The following is a 22,253-nucleotide window of genomic DNA, read 5'->3' as shown; positions in this document are numbered from 1 at the left end:
CCGTGGGGGCCCAATACAAGGCCAAGCACTGCAAGTCTGCTTCCATCGGTCGCTGCGCAAGCGGGTCCCTTGATGGACAGGGCGCAATCAATATCACCATCTGCCTCCATCGCCAGCCATTGATCGAGCTCCTCCTCAAAAAGGAAGTAGCCCACCCTGGCTAAGCTGCGGGAGAAGCCAGAGAAGCCTAGGATGGAGGAAAAGATGGCTGACCTGCCTAAGAAGGCCCAGGCGGCTCAGGAGAAATCTTTGACGATTGAGCTGGTGGCCGCTGCTCTCTCGATGGCCAAAGGGGTCAACCCAGTGAAGGTAGCTCCTACTGCGCCCAGGATGTCCCTGCCCCTGAGACGGGAGGCCTCAGCCGGGGCGGTGGCGATGTCTGCTAGCACACCGGAGAAGAGGATGCCGTCGCTGAGCCCGGCTCTGCCTCCTCATGGTGTAACAAGGGGGTGTGGGAGGGCGATAAGTCCCAGGCCAGCCACAGATCGTACCCCAAGACATGGATGTTTTGTCCTCGGACGACGAGGACCAGGAGTCCCTGCTCATGGTCCATAAGGATGTGGAGGATGGCGGCAACGGCGACAATGGTGTGGGGCCTAGCGAGCCGACCATGCCTGCTCAGTCAGAAATCCAGAAGAGGATGCTTCAGCCCCCGGCCCATGTGGCTTCAGATCAGCCATCCGATGCCCCCGCATCAACCTCCACACCCACGCCTGGCACCCTCCACAACCCCACCCTCCTGGCGACGGACACAGCCACGACAGACTACTACATCGTCACGGCAGGCGGATCGCCGCAACCGAGGCCGTCCCCACCAAATGAGGTTGGGTCGTTGCATGCCATGGTCACCAGAGCTACCAAACGTTTCCAACTGACGACCGAGAAGCCCAAGAAGGAGGGCTTCCTTTACCAGAGGCGCAAGGCCAAAAAGGAAGACCATCATGACTGTACCCATCTTGGACGACATGTGGGAGGAAGGCCTGGCCCTACTGAAGAATCCTTGCATGGCCCTGGCCAAGCGGGATAGGCTGAAGAAAAAGTACAGGGTGCCGGAGTCCGCACCCAAGTGCCTGCGGTCGCAACTGTCGCCGAACGCTGTGGTGTCAGTGGCTGCGAGGAAGAGGTTGTCTAATCCCTCATCGTCGTCCTCAGTCCCTCCGGACAGTGAGGGGAAGAAGTTGGACGCCATGGCGAGGAAAGACATTTACTCTGAGACTTTGACTGTCAAGGCTGCCAACGCATTGGCGATCCTGGCCAGGTACGACAGGGAACTGTAGTACAAGCTGGCCCCGATTCTGGAGTTCCTACCCGACGACAAGCGGGTGGAGGCCATCGCACTCCTCCACGAAGGTGAAGTGGCTTCAGACCATGCCATCACAGTGGCCCTGGACATCACCGACACATGTTTCCGACAGATGGGGAACGGTGTCTGCCTCCGTCGTCGAGGCTGGCTGAAGGCCACCAATTTACGCCAGGAGGTCCAGATGAGGGTACTGGACATGCCCTTCGATGGGGATAACCTCTTCTGGAAGGCCGTTGACGAGTCCTTGCAGGCCATCAAGACGGGATACAGAGACGGCTCATGCCCTGGGTACTCTCCAACAGCACCGCTCTTCCTTTCGCACCTCCGGAGGAAAGTCGTGCAAATCGACAAAAGGTTTCTCCTCGTCATACCGTCAGCCCTCTCGATCCACAACCTAGGAGGCCTACAGAGACCGTGCCAAGGCTTTCTGTGGAGGCGGTCGGTGCTGTTGTCGCCCCCAAGGCAGAATGCAGGTGCCGAAGCAGGGCTGAATGAGCCAGGACATCGGGGCCCCCCACCCATGCACCCCAGTGGGAGGCCAGCTGACGAGATTAGTCAGCGAGTGGGAAAGGATCTCCACCGACAGATGGGTGCTGGATGCTTTCGCCCATGGAGATACCCTGGAGTTTCAGCAAAAGTGTCAACAGATCCCTCCAGTGACTTGGCAGGAGCAGCACATCCCTCAGCTCCTGCAGGAGGTACGGGCCAAGCTACAAAAAGGAGCGATAGAGCTCTGGAGTCTACTCCATATACGCTGTAGTCAAAAAGAAGACGGGGGGGCTGGATGCCCATTCTAGACCTGCAGCGTCTCAAGTCCAGTCCCAAAAATTCTGGATGGTCACGTTGCAGCACATGCTCAGCCAACTGGAGGAAGGAGACTTCTTGGTGTTGTTGAATCTGGAGGACGCCCACTTCCACATCCCCTTTCACAGGAAGCATTGAAAATTCCTTCTGTTTCCCCTTAGGGTCCGGGGTTCGGCGAAGATGCTGTGGAAGCTGTGCCGACCCGTGAAGAGGAATAGTACCCCCGGTGGTAAAATCAGGTAAGTCTATGGGGGGGTAACTGAGATTCCTCTGTGTATTCCCTTGGCTCACCTTGCTGTTCTTGTCTTCTCCTTAGGTGCCAGAGTGCGGCGGGAACATGCAGGAGGATGCGGTGGAATTTGAAGATGCTGCGAAGACAAGTGAGTTCAGCGCGGCGCTGCAGCAGGCGAGGCGACGCGCATAAAATAACTTCTTTCTTCCAGCTCGAAGGCGCGATGGATCGGGAATTCAGGTAAGGATCAAAGGTATTGCTCTTGTTCTAACCTTTTCTCCTTCTTTCTCCCTTTTTCTAGGAGCTCCAAACTCGAGGCGGGCGTGGCAGAAGACTGGATGCAGACTTGCAGGCACGGTGATCGTTACGCTGCTGGATGCAGAATAACGCGAAGCGTGTGCTGCTCTTTGGGCGTGGTTTAAATAGCCTCCAAAGTAGCCCCAGGTAAGTATTCCTCCCCAGCCCCACCCGAGTAAAAGAATAGTCCCTAGGTAAAGTAGTCCCTTCCAAGCCTCTTTTGGCTTGGAGCTCTTGCAGCATGGTCTGCATCAGGTAGGTTTGCAGTATGGTCTGCATCAGGTAAGTTTTAATCTATGAGCCTGGTGCCTATGGCGCCAGGACTGACTCTCCATATGAGCCTGGCACCATAGGCGCCAGGACTGCACCCAAATAGCCCCTAGCAGGGGTTGTTGGGCTTGCTTGGGACAGCTTGATGCCTGCTTCCGGGGTTGCTGGACTTGGTCTGGGTTCCCGGGGGTAGGCATCATGACACTCTCCCTCGGAGGAGAGGATAGCGGCAGTGCTGGGGAAAGTACAACGGCTGTTGTCACTGAAGACTGCCACGGTGCGGACCATCAAGTCGCTGCTCGGCATTGATGTCGTCTTGCATCTACCTTATCCGGCTATGCAGGTTGCAGATACGACCTCTACACGAGTTCCTGGACGCTCGCTGGGAACAAGTGTCCGGAAGCTTCGTAGACAGGATCCCTCTCGACGAGGAGTTCCGTCGAGCAGTAAGGTGGTAGGGCATACACTCCAACATCGCCCAGGGCACAGGGTTTCAAACCCCCCGCCCCTACCAGGAGACTGTCACCACGGACGCTTCCCTGGAGGGTTGGGGAGCCCACACCAGACGTCTGCAAGCCAGAGGCCTGTGGCTGCTGGAGGAGAAGGATCTCCACATCAATGTCCTGGAGCTGCGGGCAGTGTTCTGGGCCCTCAAGTCATTCATTCTGTCCCTGAAGGGCAAGGTGGTGAGGATATTCACGGACAACACCACCACGATGTTCTACATCAGGAAGCCGGGGGGGGCACTCGATCCCCAGCGCTCTCCAGAGAGGCGCAGAACTTGTGGCACTGGGCCGTCCTCATCCTCTTTCACCAGGGAGGAGTAAAGAACACCATTGCTGACTCCCTTAGCAGGGAGTTGCGCTCCTGCCACAAGTGGGAACTTCCCCAGGACCAGGCAGACTGCATCTTCATCAAGTGGGGCAGGCCCCAGCTCGATCTGTTTGCGACGGCAGCGAACTCCAAATGCCAGAAACTTGCCAGCAGGTTCCACCAGCCGAGGAGCATGGGGGACGCATTCTCCTTCGCGTGGGAAGACCTGTTTCTGTACGCGTCCCGTCCCCCCCCATTGCCTCTCCTGCTGCAAGTGATCAGTCAACTCAAGGTGCTGATGCAGGATGATACTCGTCGCCCTGGCGTGGCCGAGGCAGATTTGGTACCCGAACCTTCTCAGCCTGTCAGCGCCACCTGCAGTGGTCGTGGAACTGCTCACCAGAGAAGGAGGTGCAATCCTGCATCACGACCCAGGATTGCTGAACCTGAGGGCTTGGCTCCTGCAGCCCTAGAATGTGGAGAATGAGTTGCCAGAGGACTACAGGGAGGTACTTGCCAAGGTCAGAGCGTCGTCAACTCTTCAGTGCTATGGTCACAAGTGGAAGCGTTTCGCTTTGTGGTGCCGGTCGCAGAAGAACACCCCTCTGAGGGTCACGGCCCAACATAATCTTCCATACTTGTTGTCCTTGGCTAAGGTGGGGCTGGCACACTCCTCTATCAAGGTGCATCTGGCGGCTATCTCCCGCTACACCAGGTCTCCAGGAAGATCTTCTTTGGTCCCACCGTCTTGTCAAGGAATTCCTCAAAGGACTGTTTCGATCTTTCCCGCCAGTGAAGGCTCCTGCCCCGGCGTGGGAACTCAAAGTGGTGCTGACGAGGCTCATGTCATGGGAGCCCCCTTCGAGCTTATGCATCAGGCCCCTCTCAAGTTCCTCTCTTGGAAACGGCTTTCCTTGTGGCCACCACCTCTGCCAGGAGGGTGGGTGAGATCCAGGCCCTATCCTGCAAACAGCCATATCTGACTTTCCACGAATCGAAGGTGCTGCTGGGGATGCACACCTCCTTCATGCCAAAGGTTTCGTTGGAATTCCACCTCAACAAGCCTTTGGTGTTACCTTTGTTTTTTCCAAAGCCTTTTTCACCAACTGAAAGGGCCTTGAACTCGCTGGACGTTGCTCGTGCTCTGAAGTTCTACGTGGCACGCACAAAGAGTTTTCAGAAAACGTCTCAACTGTTGGTGAACTTTGGTCCTATGAATCATGGCAAGGCCTTGTCCAAGCCTTCCATCTCCAGGTGGCTCTCCGGCTGTATCACACCCTGTCATCAGTTGGCCAACTGACCGCTGGCCGGTCGTCCGAGAGCCCATTCCACCAGAGCGATTGCTGCGACTACGGCGTTCCTCTCTGGTGTGCCCCTGCTGGACATCTGCAGGGCTGCTACCTGGAGGTCCACGCATACCTTCACGAGTTTCTAATGCGTCAACATAAATTCCAGGGAGGAGTCCAGAGTCGGCCAAGCAGTGCTACACAACCTGTTCGCTTGAGGTGAGTCTGTTCCAGAGGTAAGAGTTGATTGCTTCTGTTGGTTAAGCCTTGCCACCTCCTGTGGTTGTGTGCTGTTGTACTGCTCTATATTCTTTATTCATGAGCATGTGAATCCATGCCAGACCCCATGTTGTAGAAGGAACAAGTTACTTGTAACTTTGTTCTCCAGCAGGGGTCTGGTATGTATTCACATGCGAACCCTCCCTCTTGCCCCTATGCGGCTCTTCTTGGTATTACTGCCACTGTATGTGCTTACTCAATATGAAGATGGCTGCTGGAGGAGGGGCATAGGGAGAGGGCAGTCATTGGCTGGGGGCAGTATGACCCAGAGTACAATGATTGGTTTAGAGGAGAAATACAGTTTGTAAGTGAAAGTGTTTCCTTTTACCAAGGATTCCCGGCCTAACAGGGAATATGCATGAGCATGTGAATCCATGCCAGACCCATGCTGGAGAGCAATAGTTACAGGTATGTAACTTGTTCTGTGTCTTACCTGTTTACCATAAATAAGGTGTCCTCCTAAAATCCTCCCCCAGGGGCTGATTTTGGCAGTCCATTTTAACAAATGCAATAATGAGGCACCATGTGCAACCACTGAATCACCACTCAGTCCCCTCAGTCACTTGGTGTAAAGCAGCTTTCTCCGTCCTTTACCCCACATCCCTCTACTCTCCAATCGTGGTGTTAAGCTGTTCTACACTATGTTCCCCTCCTATGTCATTGTCATATACATTAGTCTTTGGATTAAAGCATTCTTCACCACAGTCCCTGCCCCCCTTTTTTTTAATCCAGGACACCCTTTACTCAATGCCTGTTCACGCCCCAATAGAATTGTGATGTTCAAGAATCTTTTGCTTCTTTTCCCCAGCCTCGTGATCATGAGCTCCATCATGGAGCACATGTGTGCCGATGTTCTTCAGCAGACCAATACACAGATCAAGTTCCCATCCACTGGGGTTGAGGCCATCCCATATCGCAACCTGCTGCCTGCCAAACAGCCAATCAAAGAAGTTTTGAGCAGTACCTTCTCCAAGGTTCTAGACAAGGGATGGGTGGACAGCTCCTCCATCCATGGTCTGGACACCCTGCTACACATGGGTGGCGTCTACTGGTTCTGCAACAACCTGGTGAAGGTAGGCCCGTTACTGTACGGTTTGTGTGAGCTCATGTACCACAGACAGGCAATATCTTTGCTTAGGCGGGACAGAGCAGGCAAGGGATACAAAGTTAAATATTTTTAAAGAAGCTAGATTTCTTTGGAGTTGAAGTGAATATTGAACTTTAAAACAGTATTTTCATATAGTGACAGAGAATGCATTGTTAATGGCCACCCCCAGGGCCTTTACCCTGTTTGTAATGGTGATAGGCCTTACGATCTTTCAAAGGGGCAATAAAGAATCCCTATTTAGGAATTACTAGGAAGGGAACTAGACATAAAGGAAAATGGGCTTTTAAAACATTTTAGAACCCAGTGTAATGAATTCCTGGAAGATATTGACTGCGTTGCTAACTGGGAGGGGAATGCCACTACACTATACACGCAACTGCAGGCAAAAGCTAAAGTATGTGATTTCTCTGAAAGTCTGTCGGAACTGAAGATATATATACTAACTCAGGACCTAGTAGATAAAACATACATAATGGTCGAGATGCAACCTTACATATTGAAATTCCCGAGTCCTACGACCAGACAGGAATTTATGTTACTGTGATGTAACCGTCTACCATCTTACCCGGGGAAGGGACCACACTTAAATATTCCACACAAACTGTATTCTTGCAGGTTACGTAAGATGGGTAAGTGCTCAGGAAACTGTAAAGCACCTTCTTACTCAATGTAACCAACATGAGATGAAAAATTAACAGAGCGTAAAATGGTTAGGCATCATGGGCCTCATTACGAGTCCGGCGGTAACCGAGCCGTAAAAAACGGCAGGTTACCGCCGGACCCGTATTACCATTCCGCCTCCGTGATTCCCGGAATCACTGGGGTATTACGACCCCGGTGACCCAGGAATTCCGGAGGCGGAATTGTGTAAGTCCCCATTCCCATGGAGCCCCATAGGACTCCATGGGGATGGGGACCATGGAAACACTAGTTCCGTCTATGACGGAGCCAGTGTTTCCATGTCCGCCTGCAGGCGGGCGGTGTTAAACTTGCCAGGTCAGACCTGGCGGGAGTGACACCTCCCACCTGCAGGACTCTTAAGCAGCCGGTCCGGAAAGAACAGTGGTGGCGGTTTTACCACCACAGTTCTTTCCAGACCGGCAGGGTCGTAATGAGGCCCATCATTTTGTTAAATGTTTTATAGGAACTTATGATGAATACTTGTGAAGTTTTATATTCTTGTATGATATTTTAATATGTGTATCAACAGCGTCAAAAGTTATTAACTAACTATAGCACACGTAATTAAAAAAATAAAATAATCAGTTATGGGAATGCACAACGGCTAGTTGCATTCTGAACTTAATGGCAGAGTGAGGAATGGTATATCCTGAGTGATTGAGGTATGTAGTGGCGTTCCTCACAAAGCTTTGTATCGAGTCCATCCTGAATGATGATGAGATCACTGTAAATAGCAGGGTCTCAATCTTTATTTGTACAAAATGGTGTAGGATAATAACCAGAGTAGGGATAAATAAGTAAATAAAATAAAGTAATGTTTACTCCCCAGTGAATGTCATTCCTTTATTTCCCACTGGCTGTTGAGGATTTCATTTATTTTTTTTTAGCCATTTTGGACATTGTGTCTTTTCAAACAGTTACACCACTTTCAAATGGGGCAATACAGATTTAGTTCTAGGTGACGCAAGACATCCATCCTCCCACCACTTTAACTTGAGGAATTGGGCTGGGTTTCTTAATCACCTCCCACTCCTTGCTTTAAAAAAAATAATAAAGCATGTGGCCAGAGATCTTGGTACTAGCACATGCAACCATTTCCCCCATCATTGCCCCGTTCTAACTTGCATTGCTGCAGAGCGGCAAATTGATGAAAAGGTTGACTCGATCTACATCAATGATATGAAAAGGACTTAAACCTCTGCTGCTTTTAAGTGGTGTCAAGCTTGCTTTGTATGCCATTCAATTTAAATGTCCTGCAAGGACGTGTGTTGCTCATGCTCCAGAAATCTTTGCACCAAGGCATTCCTAAAATAACTGCCATGCTTCTGCCAGCACAAAACGCCAATAGTTTCTCAACTGCACGTGATTTTGCTCGTCCGGTTGGAACTCAGATCTATAGTACTCACCAATAGTGTATTTATTTTTACTGCCGCCTTAGGAAAAGACCAGGAATGTTCAGAATGGAAGCAGGAGGCAAAAGCTCTACAACAAGCATAAACAAAAACACCATTGGCCTAGCTTGGTTGTGGGACTTCTGTACTTTGTAACTTTCCTTCACAAACATATGATAGCAGTCTGTAAGTCCAAAAGTGTAGTTCCAGCCCCAGAACTTGATCAGATAGGCTTGTGCCTCACCTATATCTCATGAAGGTAGGAGTATTTGTTTCAAAACAATGATTTAATTTAATGATTTAATTTTCGATGCAATGATTTGCATAACAGTGCAAATTGGTTCTTTTTTCTATCTCTCTCCCCTCTGCCATCTAATCAGCGTGATAAACCTGAAGGCGTCTCACTTACTAATCCCCGGGGATCTGTCTTCCAGGTGGCCATGACACAGCCATCGCTATTGGATCCAATTCCTGGGGGTGGACCAGTGCGGGAGGATCACCTGGATGATGGGTTCTCATGGAGTGGAGGTGGGACACCGACGGGTGAGACGCGGTTTCCCCCTTATTATAACACCTTTTCTCATCCTACCATGTAGGATACTCAATCACTCTACCCTTCACCCCTTTTCCGCCACAAACACTTTCTTACACCACGAAAGACTACAGACTAACGTTTGTCTGACATGTCCCAATACAAGGGTCAGGCAGAGTCAGGCAATTGACCAGAACCACACACACCTAACGGCCCTTTCCCTTCCCCACAGGGATAAAAGTTGGAGCACAAGAGCAAGATAAACCGCGCAACGAGACAGCTATCCCAGAGCAGCAGTTCAAGGGGAGGAGAAAAGCAGCGAGAACTGAAGGGGCGACGAGGAGAGAAGCAACCTTGCCCTCTTCGACCCAAACCCATGAAGCCTCTGTCAAAGCAATCCTCAGACTGTGAACAATAGCCAGCGTGTGTTGCAGCAGATGTAAACGGTACACAGAGCCCTCCTACACTGATAATCAAGAAAGGGAGAGACGATTGCTACCATGGTACCGTCCTCGACTCCAGAAACAAGAAAAGCCAAGCGGTTCATTACATCCGGTGAGTCAAAGGGAGAACCGATGAGAAACTGAACTGTGTTGAACGAAAGTTGCAAATAGCCAAGTAGGGGCTATAGACCAGCTGCAGAGGGGTCCGACACCACATGGGTGCTCACTCGATAGACTCTGGTTGATTCCCCTATTGTTTAAACTACTGATGCCAGAAGGCCCCAGGAGAGCTGCAAGGAAAAGGTCAAAGTGGTCATACAGCGGTCTAGCAAAACCCCCTGTACAGTCGAAAGTCTTTGACCGACACGTAATTGGGAAGCTAAGGCAGACTAATCCTGCATAATGAGAAAGGAGAAGGAACTGCGTGTTTGGCAAGAGTGAACCCGACGGAGGGATATCCACAGTGGATTGTTTAACAAGACACCAAGACTTGTGAATGCGAAAGTAGAGATCTTTTGGGATAAAAGCCATAGTGTACCCGACAGAGGGAAGCTAACATTCGAGAGGGGTCTGAGCCCGGAAGAGGGAGTTCCAAGGGTGAAAAGCTATTCCCCAACGACTTGTGAATACAACAGGCAAAATCTTTTCAATAACACTCAAGAAGGGTCTGAGCCCGCAAGATGGAGATCAAAGGGTGAAAAGCCATCACCAACTAACTTGTGAATGCAGCAGGTGAAATCTTGTGAATAAAAGCCATAGTGAACCCGACCGAGGGAGGCTGACATTCGAGAGGGGTCTGAGCCCGGAAGAGGGGGACCCAGATGTGCAAACCATCGACCAATGTAACGAAATAGATGAAATCATGTGAATAAAAGCCATAGTAAACCCGGCAGAGGGAGGCTGCTATTCGAGAGGGGTCTGAGCCCGGAAGAGGGGGATGCAGGGGTCAAAAGCCATCACCAAATGTACAGACGGGAAGGAACTTTTTGTTTTATTATTTTGAACCAGCAAGGCAAGAGACTTTTTTTTGTAGAAAAGAGATTTAACCACCGAAGATCCTGATACCTGAGAATGGAACTGTAGTCTTGTGCTGGGAAAGCTCGAGGGTGTGCTACGCTCAGGAGTCCCGCCTTATCCCGTGCTCAAAACGTGGGGAAGGGAGACCCCTGGCTATAACATCCTGACTTATGATTTGTGAACACTTCTTTCTTTCTTGTAAACACTAGCCCACACTTTTTGTATTTAGCTGTAAGGATTGGCAATTGTTTTTTTTTAATTTATTTATTTATTCTTTTCTTTTTTAGTATTGGCCCTTTTATTTGACAAGACACAACAAGGACTACCTTATTATGATTTGATGGCCGTAGCTTGCTCCCATCTTAGATTCAGGTATAGATTAGTCATTTTTCTCCCCCATTTATACAGTTTAATAAACACCCTTGAACTGTGATCACTTGTTTCTGTCTTTACTGTTGCGACCATGAGTTGCTTACACCAGTTCCACTCTGTTTATTCCTCTATCAACTGACTTCTCTTTCTCTCTTTGTCCAGCGCTCTCTCTAAATGCCTATCCATCATCCTACTTTTGTTTTTGCTCTGTCCATCTCGCTCACTGGTCTCGCTTTGTCCCTCAAAGGCTTCACAATATCTTAAAAGTATAGAAATTGTAGATTACAGGTAGTTGAGTTGCAGTTTCTCTGATATGAGGATTTGATATGTAGAAGCTTCTATAGAGACTACGGTTACTACAGAGTACAGCTTTCCTCTCCTTTATTTTTATTGGACGAAGTAGGCATGTCACCTCTGATCTTAGATGCTTACATTGGTGACAGCGATAAGGAGAGGGAAGCCTTGCAGCCTGCAATGGGGTCTGTATTACGTGGTAGGTAACCATTGACCATGTTAATGGTCCCGACCCAACCATCGTCATTTTACCAAGATAGTCTGTGTTCTTCTGTTCCTTTTTTATCGCAACAGTTTGCCTTTCTAAATTTTTGGTCCTATAATTCCCCATCACAAACCTTCAGCGCATAAAATATGGACCCCCTTATAGAGGCTTCATTGCATAGACATTTCTAAATCTTTACTCTAAAAAAGGACTACAATATTCATTTAAGAGTCTCAAACCTCAACATAATCAAAAAAAATACAGCACCTCAATCTCTCTGGGGAAAACGAAAAATGTAAACACCCTATATATTACCAGAAAAGTTTGATACTCAGTGTCCATGTAGTCCCTAATTATTTACCTTGTGCTTTGCTCCTACCTTTCCCACACACAAACCAATTAGTGCCTGAAACCTTGCATTCATTTCTCACCCCACCCTTGGTTGCATCACCGGGCCACCTCTCTTTGGAATCTGGAGTGAAAAGCATATGTTTCAGAGGACTACTTTCCTGCAATGCCAATTTCAGTAGGAGGCGCACAGATCTAATGGATTCCTTCCTCCTACAGATTTTTCATCTTTGATATCTATCTTGCAGCGCAGCTGCTCTTCGGCAACATTTCTGCTACCGGGGGTCCAGCGCAGTTCCACCTGATGTCTCTACGTATCCCACGTCAGACATGGCGGCCAGTATACTTAGAGGCGTTGTACCACTTGACCTTAGTTCCTTTTTTACACACACTTTGCTCGTTTCAGTAACAACGCTTTGTTTCAAGTATTCAACTTCATAATTTTGAACCATGGCAAATCAGTCAGTGGCCTTGTGTTTTAAAGCCTGCATTGAATGCAGACTTCAAATGTCAGTCTTTGACCCCCACAGGATTTGCTGTACTGTCTCTGTGAGGAACGCAATGTGCAGTTTTGGAGGTTATGTCAGTCAATAGAACCCAAGGCTTTTTGAGAGCAGATGGCAAAACTCTTTACCTTTCTCCATAGGGACAAAGGTGATAGATTGACACGTTCGAGGTTGCCCGGAACGTAGCGCCAAACAGTATAACGGTCCACGGTCCGCAAGGACAAGAAGAAGAAATACTGCTGGAGGTCTTGTTCACCCATTTATTTGTCCAAACGGCATTCTTCTTCTTCCTTGAATAGGAGAAGTCACTGATCCAGGGGGCACCTCTGAGAAACAGGAGCCACACGCACCTTTCTGATACCCAATCCTCCATGCTGGAGGAATGGGAGACCTTTCGGCTCAAGATGCTTGACGTCTTCACCAAGGCCCCAGCACATACTGCGCCGTAAGGGTCCACCGCATTCAGACGAGCTTGGAGAGGGCCTACGGGCAGGTAACTCTCTCTACGCTGCACTGCTCTGTATTCTGATGTTGTCTTCTGGTTTCAACTCTTCACTCCTCCCTTCAACCTGGCAGTCGACTCTCGGGATACAAACACCATCTAGAGACATGGAGCCAATTTAAAGACGTAATGACCAGGCTCCTAAATGCAAATTCGGGACAATCTTCACACCAAAGGTCAAACCACATCTCCCTGTTGCTCCCTCTTATATCATCCAAGTCAGCCAACACCTAAGTGCTTTTAACAAATAGGCACTCAGTCCAAATTAACATTTATAAATCACATCTTTTAATTTCATAAACATCACACAAATCAACTCAACTTCATAAAACATCATTGATTAAAATTTGTAAAAATACATAAAAACCTTTTTACAAAAATTCTACTAAAACAATTCCCATATGCAAATCACCTCTGTCGTGTTCACCCCTGCATTACCTGCCTATACAAAACTTAATCATGTATGACAATAGGGTAACACTTAATCAAAAAAGAGACCAAATGGTCGGTAGCTCATTAGTTCCTCGTTAATAACGGATACTAATCTACAAGTCATCTATCTTTTGAATGTGCTCCTAACCCCATCTATGCTAGCTTGGGGAGGATAGGTATCCGAAAAATTGGAATACTGTTTATATTGTAACTCAATCACAATATACTTCTTTGCCCAACATGTTTCGTTCAAAACCATACAGTTTGACAAAGTGTTAAAGAGCTTCATCAGGGGGACCATCTGTGCCCTTTAAACAATATCTCTTCACATGAGGTAGATCCAATCTTAAAAGAACCTTTAGCTGTGCACCACTAACTCTGTGCCACACAATTCATGACCGTATCATCCTTTGTTATAATTAGTTCAACAACGGTTTCAGTAGGGGAGGATCCAAACAAATATGTCTGACTGCTCAAATCCTCGCTGATTTATGATCCAGCATTGAACCTGTTCTTCTCAGCTCTTTGATGCTCCTTCTCTTGAGTACCGTCGACTCTCGGGTCCTTGAGTTTTGGTCAAAACTGGCTTTGGTGATGACTGTAAACCGGGATCTGGCTAAAAAGCACAGGGTGGCACCTTCCGACCAGTCTTTCCTGTCTGCTCATGCCTCTCCTGAAAGCCACAGGGTCTAGGCTGCCACTGCGTATCTGAAGACGGTTTTTCCCTCTAGCTCCTGACCGGGAGGCTAAGAGACTAGATGTCTGGGGAAGAAAGGTCTTTGGCTCAGGCAGCATGGGTCTGAGAGCCGTCGACATCTTCTGTACCATGGCCAAATTCTCCTTTGGCCTTTAGTTTGTCATCACAGGAGCTACAGAACATCTCCCAAGGGGAGAAATGAGAGGGCTTTGAAGCCCTAGTCAAAGATGGAAAGAAGGTGTCACGATATATGCTTCAGTCAGGCCGTGATACCGCAGACTGCATGGCTCATACAATAGTCACAGGGAGGGTGTTGAGGATGTACTCCTGGATAAGGACCTCTGGTTTCACCCCGGATGTCCAGGCTAAGCTGCTTGACAATTTGTTTGGGGCAAAAGCCAATGAGTCTCTCCAGAAATGTCAATCCTCCAAGGTGACGGCTAAATCTCTGAGCTTAGCAGTCCAACAAAAACAGCCCATGGGCAGGGACACAGGTTTTCGCCCCTTCACCTCTTATGCCTACTGAGGCAGAGGACAGGCTCCTCTGCTTCTACTGTGCCCTTCTCTGCCTGAGTGTGAAGCCCCTGTGAAACAGACATCCACCATTCATCCCCTCTAGGAGGCAGGACTTCCCGGTTTGGCGAGGAGTGGAATCTTATCACGGCCAATGCATGGGTCTTACAGGTCATTCACAAGGAATCCGGCTTCCCATTTGCTTAGCACCTTCCTAGCAATCCAGCAACCAATCAAGACTTACCTCTGGAACCCCTCCTGTTGGATGAGGTTCATCAGCTTCTGGCGAAAGGCGCCATAGACTCAATACCCCGTTAAGGACGAGTCAAAGGTTGGTATTCAACCTATTTTCTGATGCCGAAGGAGGACTGGGGCTTACGTTCCATACTGGATCTTCGGCTTTTGCTGTGTGGTAACATTCCGGAATCTTGGAAAACTTCTATTATTGTGCCAATTCATAAGAAGGGCGACCGTACGCTGCCTTGCAATTATAGGCCAATTGCATTACTTGATACACCTGGGAAACTCTTTTCGAAGCTCATCCTTCGAGATTTCAACCTCTGGACCAAAACCACTCACAATAGAGACCCCTTTCAAACAGGGTTCCTAGCAGGCATGGGCACAAACATCAACTTGCTCTGCCTGAATGCAGTCAAGTCTCAAGCACAAGCAGCCAAACAAGCTCTCTATTTTGCTTTTGTAGAGTTGCATACAGCTTTTGACGCCATCTCTCGACCCCTGCTTTTTACCAACTGACAAGAGATAAATGCCCTCCAACATTTCAACAAATTATTCACGCACTACACTGCGAACCCTCAGTGCGTATTAGACTGACTCTAGAGGGACCATTATCTGTGGCTATTCCAACCGCCCAAGGTCTAAAACAGGGTTGTCTTCTGGCGTCTGCACTTTTCAATTATTTTATGTATGATGTTCGGCAAGCTTTTGAGGCTATACCATCTGATTCTCCTAAAATCGACAACCATTTGATCCAGTCTCTTATGTATGCCGATGATTTGATCCTGATCTCAAAAACTCTGAGTGGCCTTCAAAGCCTACTCGATGTGTTTAACGGATACATAATACAAAATGAATTGCGAGTTAACACCCTAAAAACACAGATTTAATGTATAGACCCGCTAATGCGTCGAAGTGCAAATCCCAATGGACGATTAATTGTATTAATTTGACAATAGTTTCAACTTGCATGTATTTGGGTATGGTGTTTGATGGTAGCGGCTCAACTGTCGGCCACCTGAATGTGGTACAACATAAATTAGACACCGCTATTTCACAAACCAAAATTATAATGCATCGTTTTGGTACCTTTTACAATGAAACCAGCCTTGATCTATTGAAAGCAAAAAGCCATCCCATGCATACTTTATGGCCTAGAATCACAACAAACATGGTCTGCAGTGGTGTTAGACAAACTTGAGGGTAAATTTTGGAAAGCAATTCTCCAACTTCCCCAATGCATCCCAGTAGCTTGGATGCGCTTTGAATTAGGTTTAGTCTCTTTATATGCGCAGTATCAGTGGAAAGTCTGTGCTTTACTGCGCAAATGTTTAATGTCAACCAAAGAGATTAACCTGCTAAAATTCCTGTCCGATTACATCTTTAAAACAAATCATCAATTCGTCAAACGCTGGTTACGTGCCGCCTATACTATTTTAGTACATGCGGACGTTACTCTTAATATGCTTCTCTCTAACCATGACAAAGCGAAATACAATATTTTTCATTGTGATTGGATTAGGACAAGATCTCGATGTCTTCAATACAAATCTGCCGTGCCTGAGAAATTCAGACATAAAAGTCTGGGGCTTATGGAGCCATATCTTCTTAGGTTTCCTTGTAAGAAAACACGCTCAGGAATCATTAGATTGCGCTTCAACTTGTGGCACACTCGCGAACTTATGTGCCTCGAGTTGAAGTCATCCTTCTGTCGATTCTGCTTGGATCCTAAAATACTCGAAACTCTAGAACATGTTGTGTCCTTATGTCCAGCTGAAATTCATGAACAATTGAAATTTCTCTGGTCACTGCGATCATCTGAGAATCCTAGATCCAGCTGAAAGGTGGACTACACTGCTGTGTACATCAAATGTCTCTTTACAAATAGCAACAGTTAATTTTCTTTATGCAGTGAATTTGACTTGTTGAGTTGTTGTTATGCATTTGTTTTGTGCTTTTTTCCTTTTCTTTATAAATTGACTGCTCTAAGTATCAATTGTGTAATCGTAAAAGAATATGTTCATTTGTATACTTTACTTATTTTAAATTGTTCATTGTTCTATTATGGTTTTTAAATTGTGAAAAGAAATTTTGTATTGAAAAGTTGATTAAATTCAACGATATCAAATGAAAAGGAAAAAAAAAAAAGATCTTCGGCTTTTGAACCTGTACCTGTGCAAGGCACAGGTTCATGATGGTTAGTCTGGCTCAGATTTTTCAAACCCTCGATTTACAGCACCGGACCAGCTCACTGGATCTACAGGATGCCTACTCCCATGTGCCCATCCACCAAAACACAGGAAGTACCTGAGAATTGCAGTGGGGCATTGCCACTTTCAATTCAACGTCGGGCCGTTTGGTCGGAATAGGCCAAAATTACCTAACCTAAATTATCGACCCCACCAAAAGACCTAAAACACATACCACAAAAAGTTTGAACTACCAAAATTTCAAACTTTTTGTGGTATGTGTTTAGGTCTTTTGGTGGGGTCAGTCAAAAAAAAAAGGCTGCGGGGAATTCCCCAACAAAACCCTGCTCACTATACTATACTGGACACCCCCGCCGCTCACCTCCCGAAAAAAAAAAAAAAAAATAAGCCGGGGGATGCGGTGGTGTCCCCCGCAACACCCCGCTCACTATACTACATAGTATAGTGAGCGGGGTTTGCAGGGGACACCCCTGCAGCTGACCGGACTAAAAGTAAAAAGAAAAGAAAAGGACCCTGCAGCGCTGGTTCCCGATCACGGAAGTGAAAGGGAACCGACGCTGCAGGGATATAGCGCGTTGGAATAAAAGGTAAGTATGAGGTGGGGGTGTGTTGAGGGTGTGTTGAGGGTGGAGGTATGGGTGGGGGTGTGTGCGTGTATGGATTTGGGGTTGTTTTACAATGGATGTCCGCATGGGAAATGTACGAACATTTTTGTATTGCGTACATTTCCCACGCAGTCATTTCCCTTGCGAGCGTTTCAGTCACGGTAAAAGAACAAACAATTCGCTTGGTCTGTTTTCGGCACCCAGGGTTTTTACCAAGTTGCTGGCATTGGTAGCGGCTCACCTCAGAAGGGAAGGCATTGGCACTCAAACAAGCAGCCTGTTGGCATCTGCACACAACAAGCAGTCTGTTGCACAACCTGGACTTCTCCCTGAACTTCGAAGAAGCCTCAAGTATTGCTGTCTGAGTCCACCTGTTTCATCAGTGAGCTGCAGGCGTTATCAGTTAAACCCTCCCTATTTGGTTTTCTCCAAAAAGAAGGTGATGTTGAGAGTTAGGCCGTCCTTCCTCCCTGTCTCTAATTTCCATCTCTTGTAAAGATCCATCTTTCTGTCTTCTTTACTCTTCCTCATACTTCCAAGGCAGAGAAACTATTCCATCGGCTGGATCCGGTGCAAGCCCTCAGCTAACTACGTCTCTCGGACAATGGAGTCTAGGAAAGATGAACATGTTTTTGTTGGTTACCCTGTCAATGTGGATCATCCAGTGCGTTAGGTAAAATTTCCTTTTGGAGTGTAATTCTTCCCACTTTGTGAGTCCCCCAGCCTTTTTGCTGGATTATTGGATTTTTGGGCTATTTCTCCTGAGTGAGTGGGAACCTTTTTCCACGCTTGCTCCCTCTTTTACTCTGTACTTGGGGACCCTTTTTTTCTCTCTTGGATATTCTTTTATGGAGTTACGCTTTCCTCCATATTTTCTGACATCTACCTTTTACTATTACAGCACTTTCTGTGCAGTAGTGCTGGCAGCTCCTTGATAAACTACTGCAAACAAAGGGGGGGTCTGGGAATCTCTCTGCCAGCACAAACACAGCCCAATGGACCTGTTCTTGGGTGAATAACCCCTGGGAGAGACTCTACCAAGTCTTTAGCTCACTGTCCTTTTCACAGAGAAGAAATGTCCCCGCATATCAGCCTTTGTCCTGCCCAGGGGCAGTCCAGCGCCGAAATGCTAGGCAATTCTCCTCTGAACAAGAGTACCATCAGTAACCCGTTACACGTGTTTCAGCCTTGTTGGGCATCATCAGTGAGGTGAAACTGTTGCCTCTCTAAGAACAGTGAGCAAGGGGTCCACGTCTGGATTGCCCTGTTAACTTAGGGTGAAACCCTAACCCTCTCCCAGGGGTTATTCACCCAAGAACAGGTCATTGGGCTGTGTTTGCCTTGATAAACTACTGTTACCAGGGCAGGTGGACACCTTTTTGTCCCTACTGTATTTTATATTGCGAGTTCCGCATACCGCACTCTCTGTGGAGTGCTGAGGGGGAACATTGTCTCCCTTTTCTCGCTATTCCAGTAACTTTTAATGAATGTTACAAATTCATCTGGCAGGCTGGTAGCAGTGTACCTTTTTTGCACAACTTTTTAGTGGACTTTTGTTGCAGGCTGCCGTTGCAGCTACGACAAGGACACTAGGATCACCATTTACCTAAAATGGTGGCTGTATTTTTGTAAGTCCTGTTGATGATGACTTGTTACTTGACCCTTTTTACCTTCCTGGGTGGGGAAGGTCTTGATGGGTCTTTTGTCTTTGGCAGACTTCCCTTGGAAAGCCTGCCAAGGTGCTCGGAGTGCCTGAAAGGACAGGAAGTGGGGGAGGTAACTGAAACTCCCCTTCCCTTTGCCCTTCAGTGTGCCTGCCTGGAACCAGTTTGAACTGAGAGGCTGTCTGTCCCCCCTGGACAGCCGCCCCCCTGATTTGCATGAAAAGCTTGAATGGTGATTGATTGGCTCAACCAGTTTTCTTGCATAAAAGGTGAGGGTCCTGGAGCTGAACCACTGAATCGACCACTGGACTGAAGATCCGAAGAGAAATTTGAAGAATGGCATCCCAGCAACTTCCAAGTGACTGCCAAAGCCGTTGAATGGCCACTGAAGACCTGACTGCCAATTCCAAACAACAGGGAACATCTCTTGAAGACGAATTCCTCCCATAGACTGGTGCGACCAACCAGTCTGATCACCCCCTGCATTTTGTGCCAGGTAGAATTTCACTTACTGCTATTTTACCTCTAGATTTGTGGACCCCCTAAACATTTTGCTTTTGTTTCAGACTCCTGTCCTAACTTTCTGCCAGTGGAGCGCAGTATTTAGCTGCACTCAAATGGGCTTCCTCTCATTGTTATGGGGAAACTGACTCGTCCTTCAGGCAGTCAGTAGTCTGAAACTTTGGCAACAAAGTCATAAGAGTAAGAGAAACAATTTTGGCAACTGTATTTCAGTGCGCAAAAAATTGCTGTACCGCGCACTGGGGTCCTTGTGTTTTCATGCCCTAGTCATCCACTAAGGATTTGTTTTGTTAACTGGACAATGTGCCTAGGAGTAGACTGTTGGCAGCAGAAGCTTTTTAATGTGTTTTCACATTTCTTTACCGAGCCATACCTTACCGCGTTTGGCTCATGTCTGTGGCTAGTGTCCGTGATGGCCGTGCCACAAGGTCTTTTGTCTTCTCCTGTGGCCATTTTGTCCATTGGCCTTCCTCCTGGTCCTTGTGACCTGGGGAGTCCTTATTTGGGCATTCATTCACCTGCAAAAGCCAGCGGTTTTTGCGGGCTAATGCATGTCACATGTGTAGGTACCCAGGAAGAGGGCTGGGACTGTCTGATCCCAATCCACACTATTGGTGCCAGGATGTCTGGTGTGCACGAGAGCATCAGAGCCGTAGTGGCCCTGATTGGACCACTGCTGGCGTGCATGAGTGGCAGCATTGGCCAGCTGGGTGCGAGCACTCGATGGACTTTGGGATATGAGCAGGGGGCCTGAGTGCAGACCCGCAGATCACCTATAGGTCCAAATCGACCTATACACAGAGCCAAGTATCCAGAGGAGTGAAGCAGACCGAAGGACTATGCAGAACCACTCAGACCCAGTTTGGTGCCCTGACCCCGCTGTTGTCCTGGTAGAGCCCTGCTTGGTGCTCCATCACCAAAGATCTGCAAAGGTGCTTCAACCCCTTGGAGTGGTGGGACAAATCACTCTCGATGCCTCCTTGTTGTGCTGCAAACTAGCCTTCTCAGAAGTGTCCCTGGGCCCTCCATTGGACTGACCAGCATGTACCTTGGCACCTGCGTTGTAATGTTGCTGTATCGAGTTTTGTCTTCTCGAGCTTTGGGGAAATCCTAGTTCACACTGCAAAGCCATCACCTTGCCGAATTTCATTGACCCAGCTTCTTTGGGCCGCGAGAGAGGAGCGTGCGTCAGACCGCGAGACTTGGATGCCCCTGCATCACTGTGGGACATTGACGGTCGCTGCTGGTGACTTTCCTGCCTTTCTTCCAGTGTCCTGAGACCAGCTGCTTCGGTGCTCCTTTTTCCTGCATTGGAGATGAGCGATCCATCTCCAGTTGTAAACAGGACCCGCATCTGCACTTTGAAGCTTAATCAGGGAGGGTATTTCATACTTCAGGCGACTATCTCCAAGCCTGCGAAATTTGGACCCTCAGTGAGCTAAGGGCGGTGAGTAATCATACCACTTACTGGTGGCCCCTAGTTCATCCAACCCGTTTTTCTACACAAACAATCCCTTGTGGTCCTTGCCTTGGGTGATTCTTGCTTCCTAAAGCCGTCTGAACGTTGGGGACCGATTTGTTCTCCACAGCAGATCCTACTCTGACTCTTGGAACCGAATTTCGACACTACAGAATCCTCTTGCTAACTTTTCCTCCCCATTGAATATAGTACTCTGTAGCTTTATGCATCAACAAGCGATTTTACGCACAAACTGGACACTGAGCACAAGGCTCCAATCTTTGGAGGGCTGGACTTTTTAAGTTAGGGATTTTCATCTCTGGAGTTAGCCAATGTGTTATTAAAGTTTTTCTGCTTTGCCTCCTGACTGGTTTTGGCGGGAATCTGCACTTTACTGCATTGACCGAAAAGTGACTGCACATACATTTTACATAGTGTGTGTTTAAGTAGTGATATTACTGTGTTTGGCATTATTCACTTGTGTTTGTTCTGGGCCTAATAAATTGTGTATTTTGGATATACTACTGTTTCTTGTCGTCCTACTGTGTGTGCTAATACAAGACCTCAGATCACCCCGACTACTCCTGAGACTTGGCCTTGACTGCTCTCCAAGCCACCTTGAATTGTCCTTGCTACCTTTGCAGAAGTGTTCCCTGTTTCACTATCAAGGGTGGCCTCTTGAACATCTGTTAACCAAAGCAGAGATTAGACATCCATTCTAACACAGCTGACCCGCGAAGAGCTGTGACACTCCCAATATCCTGGGACCTGTGCCATTTTGACGTTCAACCTCGTGTGAAGCGTGGATCCGGGTGAAATCTCTGGGCCTGCAGTGATACCTTTCCACTCCTTGCAGTCCACCCAAATGAGTTGAGAACCGAAGAAAACAGATGACAACAGTCGCTGAACCGAAGCCTGTGAAGGGCTCCATCGCAACAGTGCCGCGAAGACCCACTGGTGAGCGTCCCAATGCTCGAGTGCATCCGTCTGTTCCCTCCAAAGTTCCTTCTTCAGCCATCCAGGCCGAGAGATCTGAACCAGGGACATCTGTCACCTCACCTTGTGGACCAGCCTGCTGCTTGAAGTTCTTCATTGATACGGTACTGTTCCAAGCCTAGGTACTTACCTTGGTCTTGTTGCGTTGTTCAGGTGTTCTTCCAGGGCTGCTGTTAAGCTGTTACTTGCACCACCCTCCAGGGCACTCTGAGTCCCCTTGGGGTGAACAACCCAT

General features: G+C 48.0%; 1 protein-coding gene across 5 annotated transcripts in view; it reads left to right on the top strand.

The window, feature by feature from the left end:
• MED24 (mediator complex subunit 24) overlaps positions 1 to 22,253 on the top strand; it is a 598,903-nt gene that overhangs the window by 496,059 nt on the left and 80,591 nt on the right. For all 5 annotated transcript variants that reach the window (XM_069634774.1, XM_069634779.1, XM_069634777.1 and 2 more), the window contains one exon: positions 6,093 to 6,357. In XM_069634774.1, coding sequence (XP_069490875.1) covers positions 6,093 to 6,357 — 265 coding nt within the window. The remainder of the gene's footprint in view (positions 1 to 6,092; positions 6,358 to 22,253) is intronic.

This window comes from Ambystoma mexicanum, chromosome 13 (genome assembly GCF_040938575.1).
Source record: "Ambystoma mexicanum isolate Mex_15411 chromosome 13, UKY_AmexF1_1, whole genome shotgun sequence".
NCBI classification, from domain to species: Eukaryota; Metazoa; Chordata; class Amphibia; order Caudata; family Ambystomatidae; genus Ambystoma; species Ambystoma mexicanum.
The sequence above is the reverse complement of the archived record's forward strand: the minus strand, read 5'-3'. Positions and strand labels throughout refer to the sequence as shown.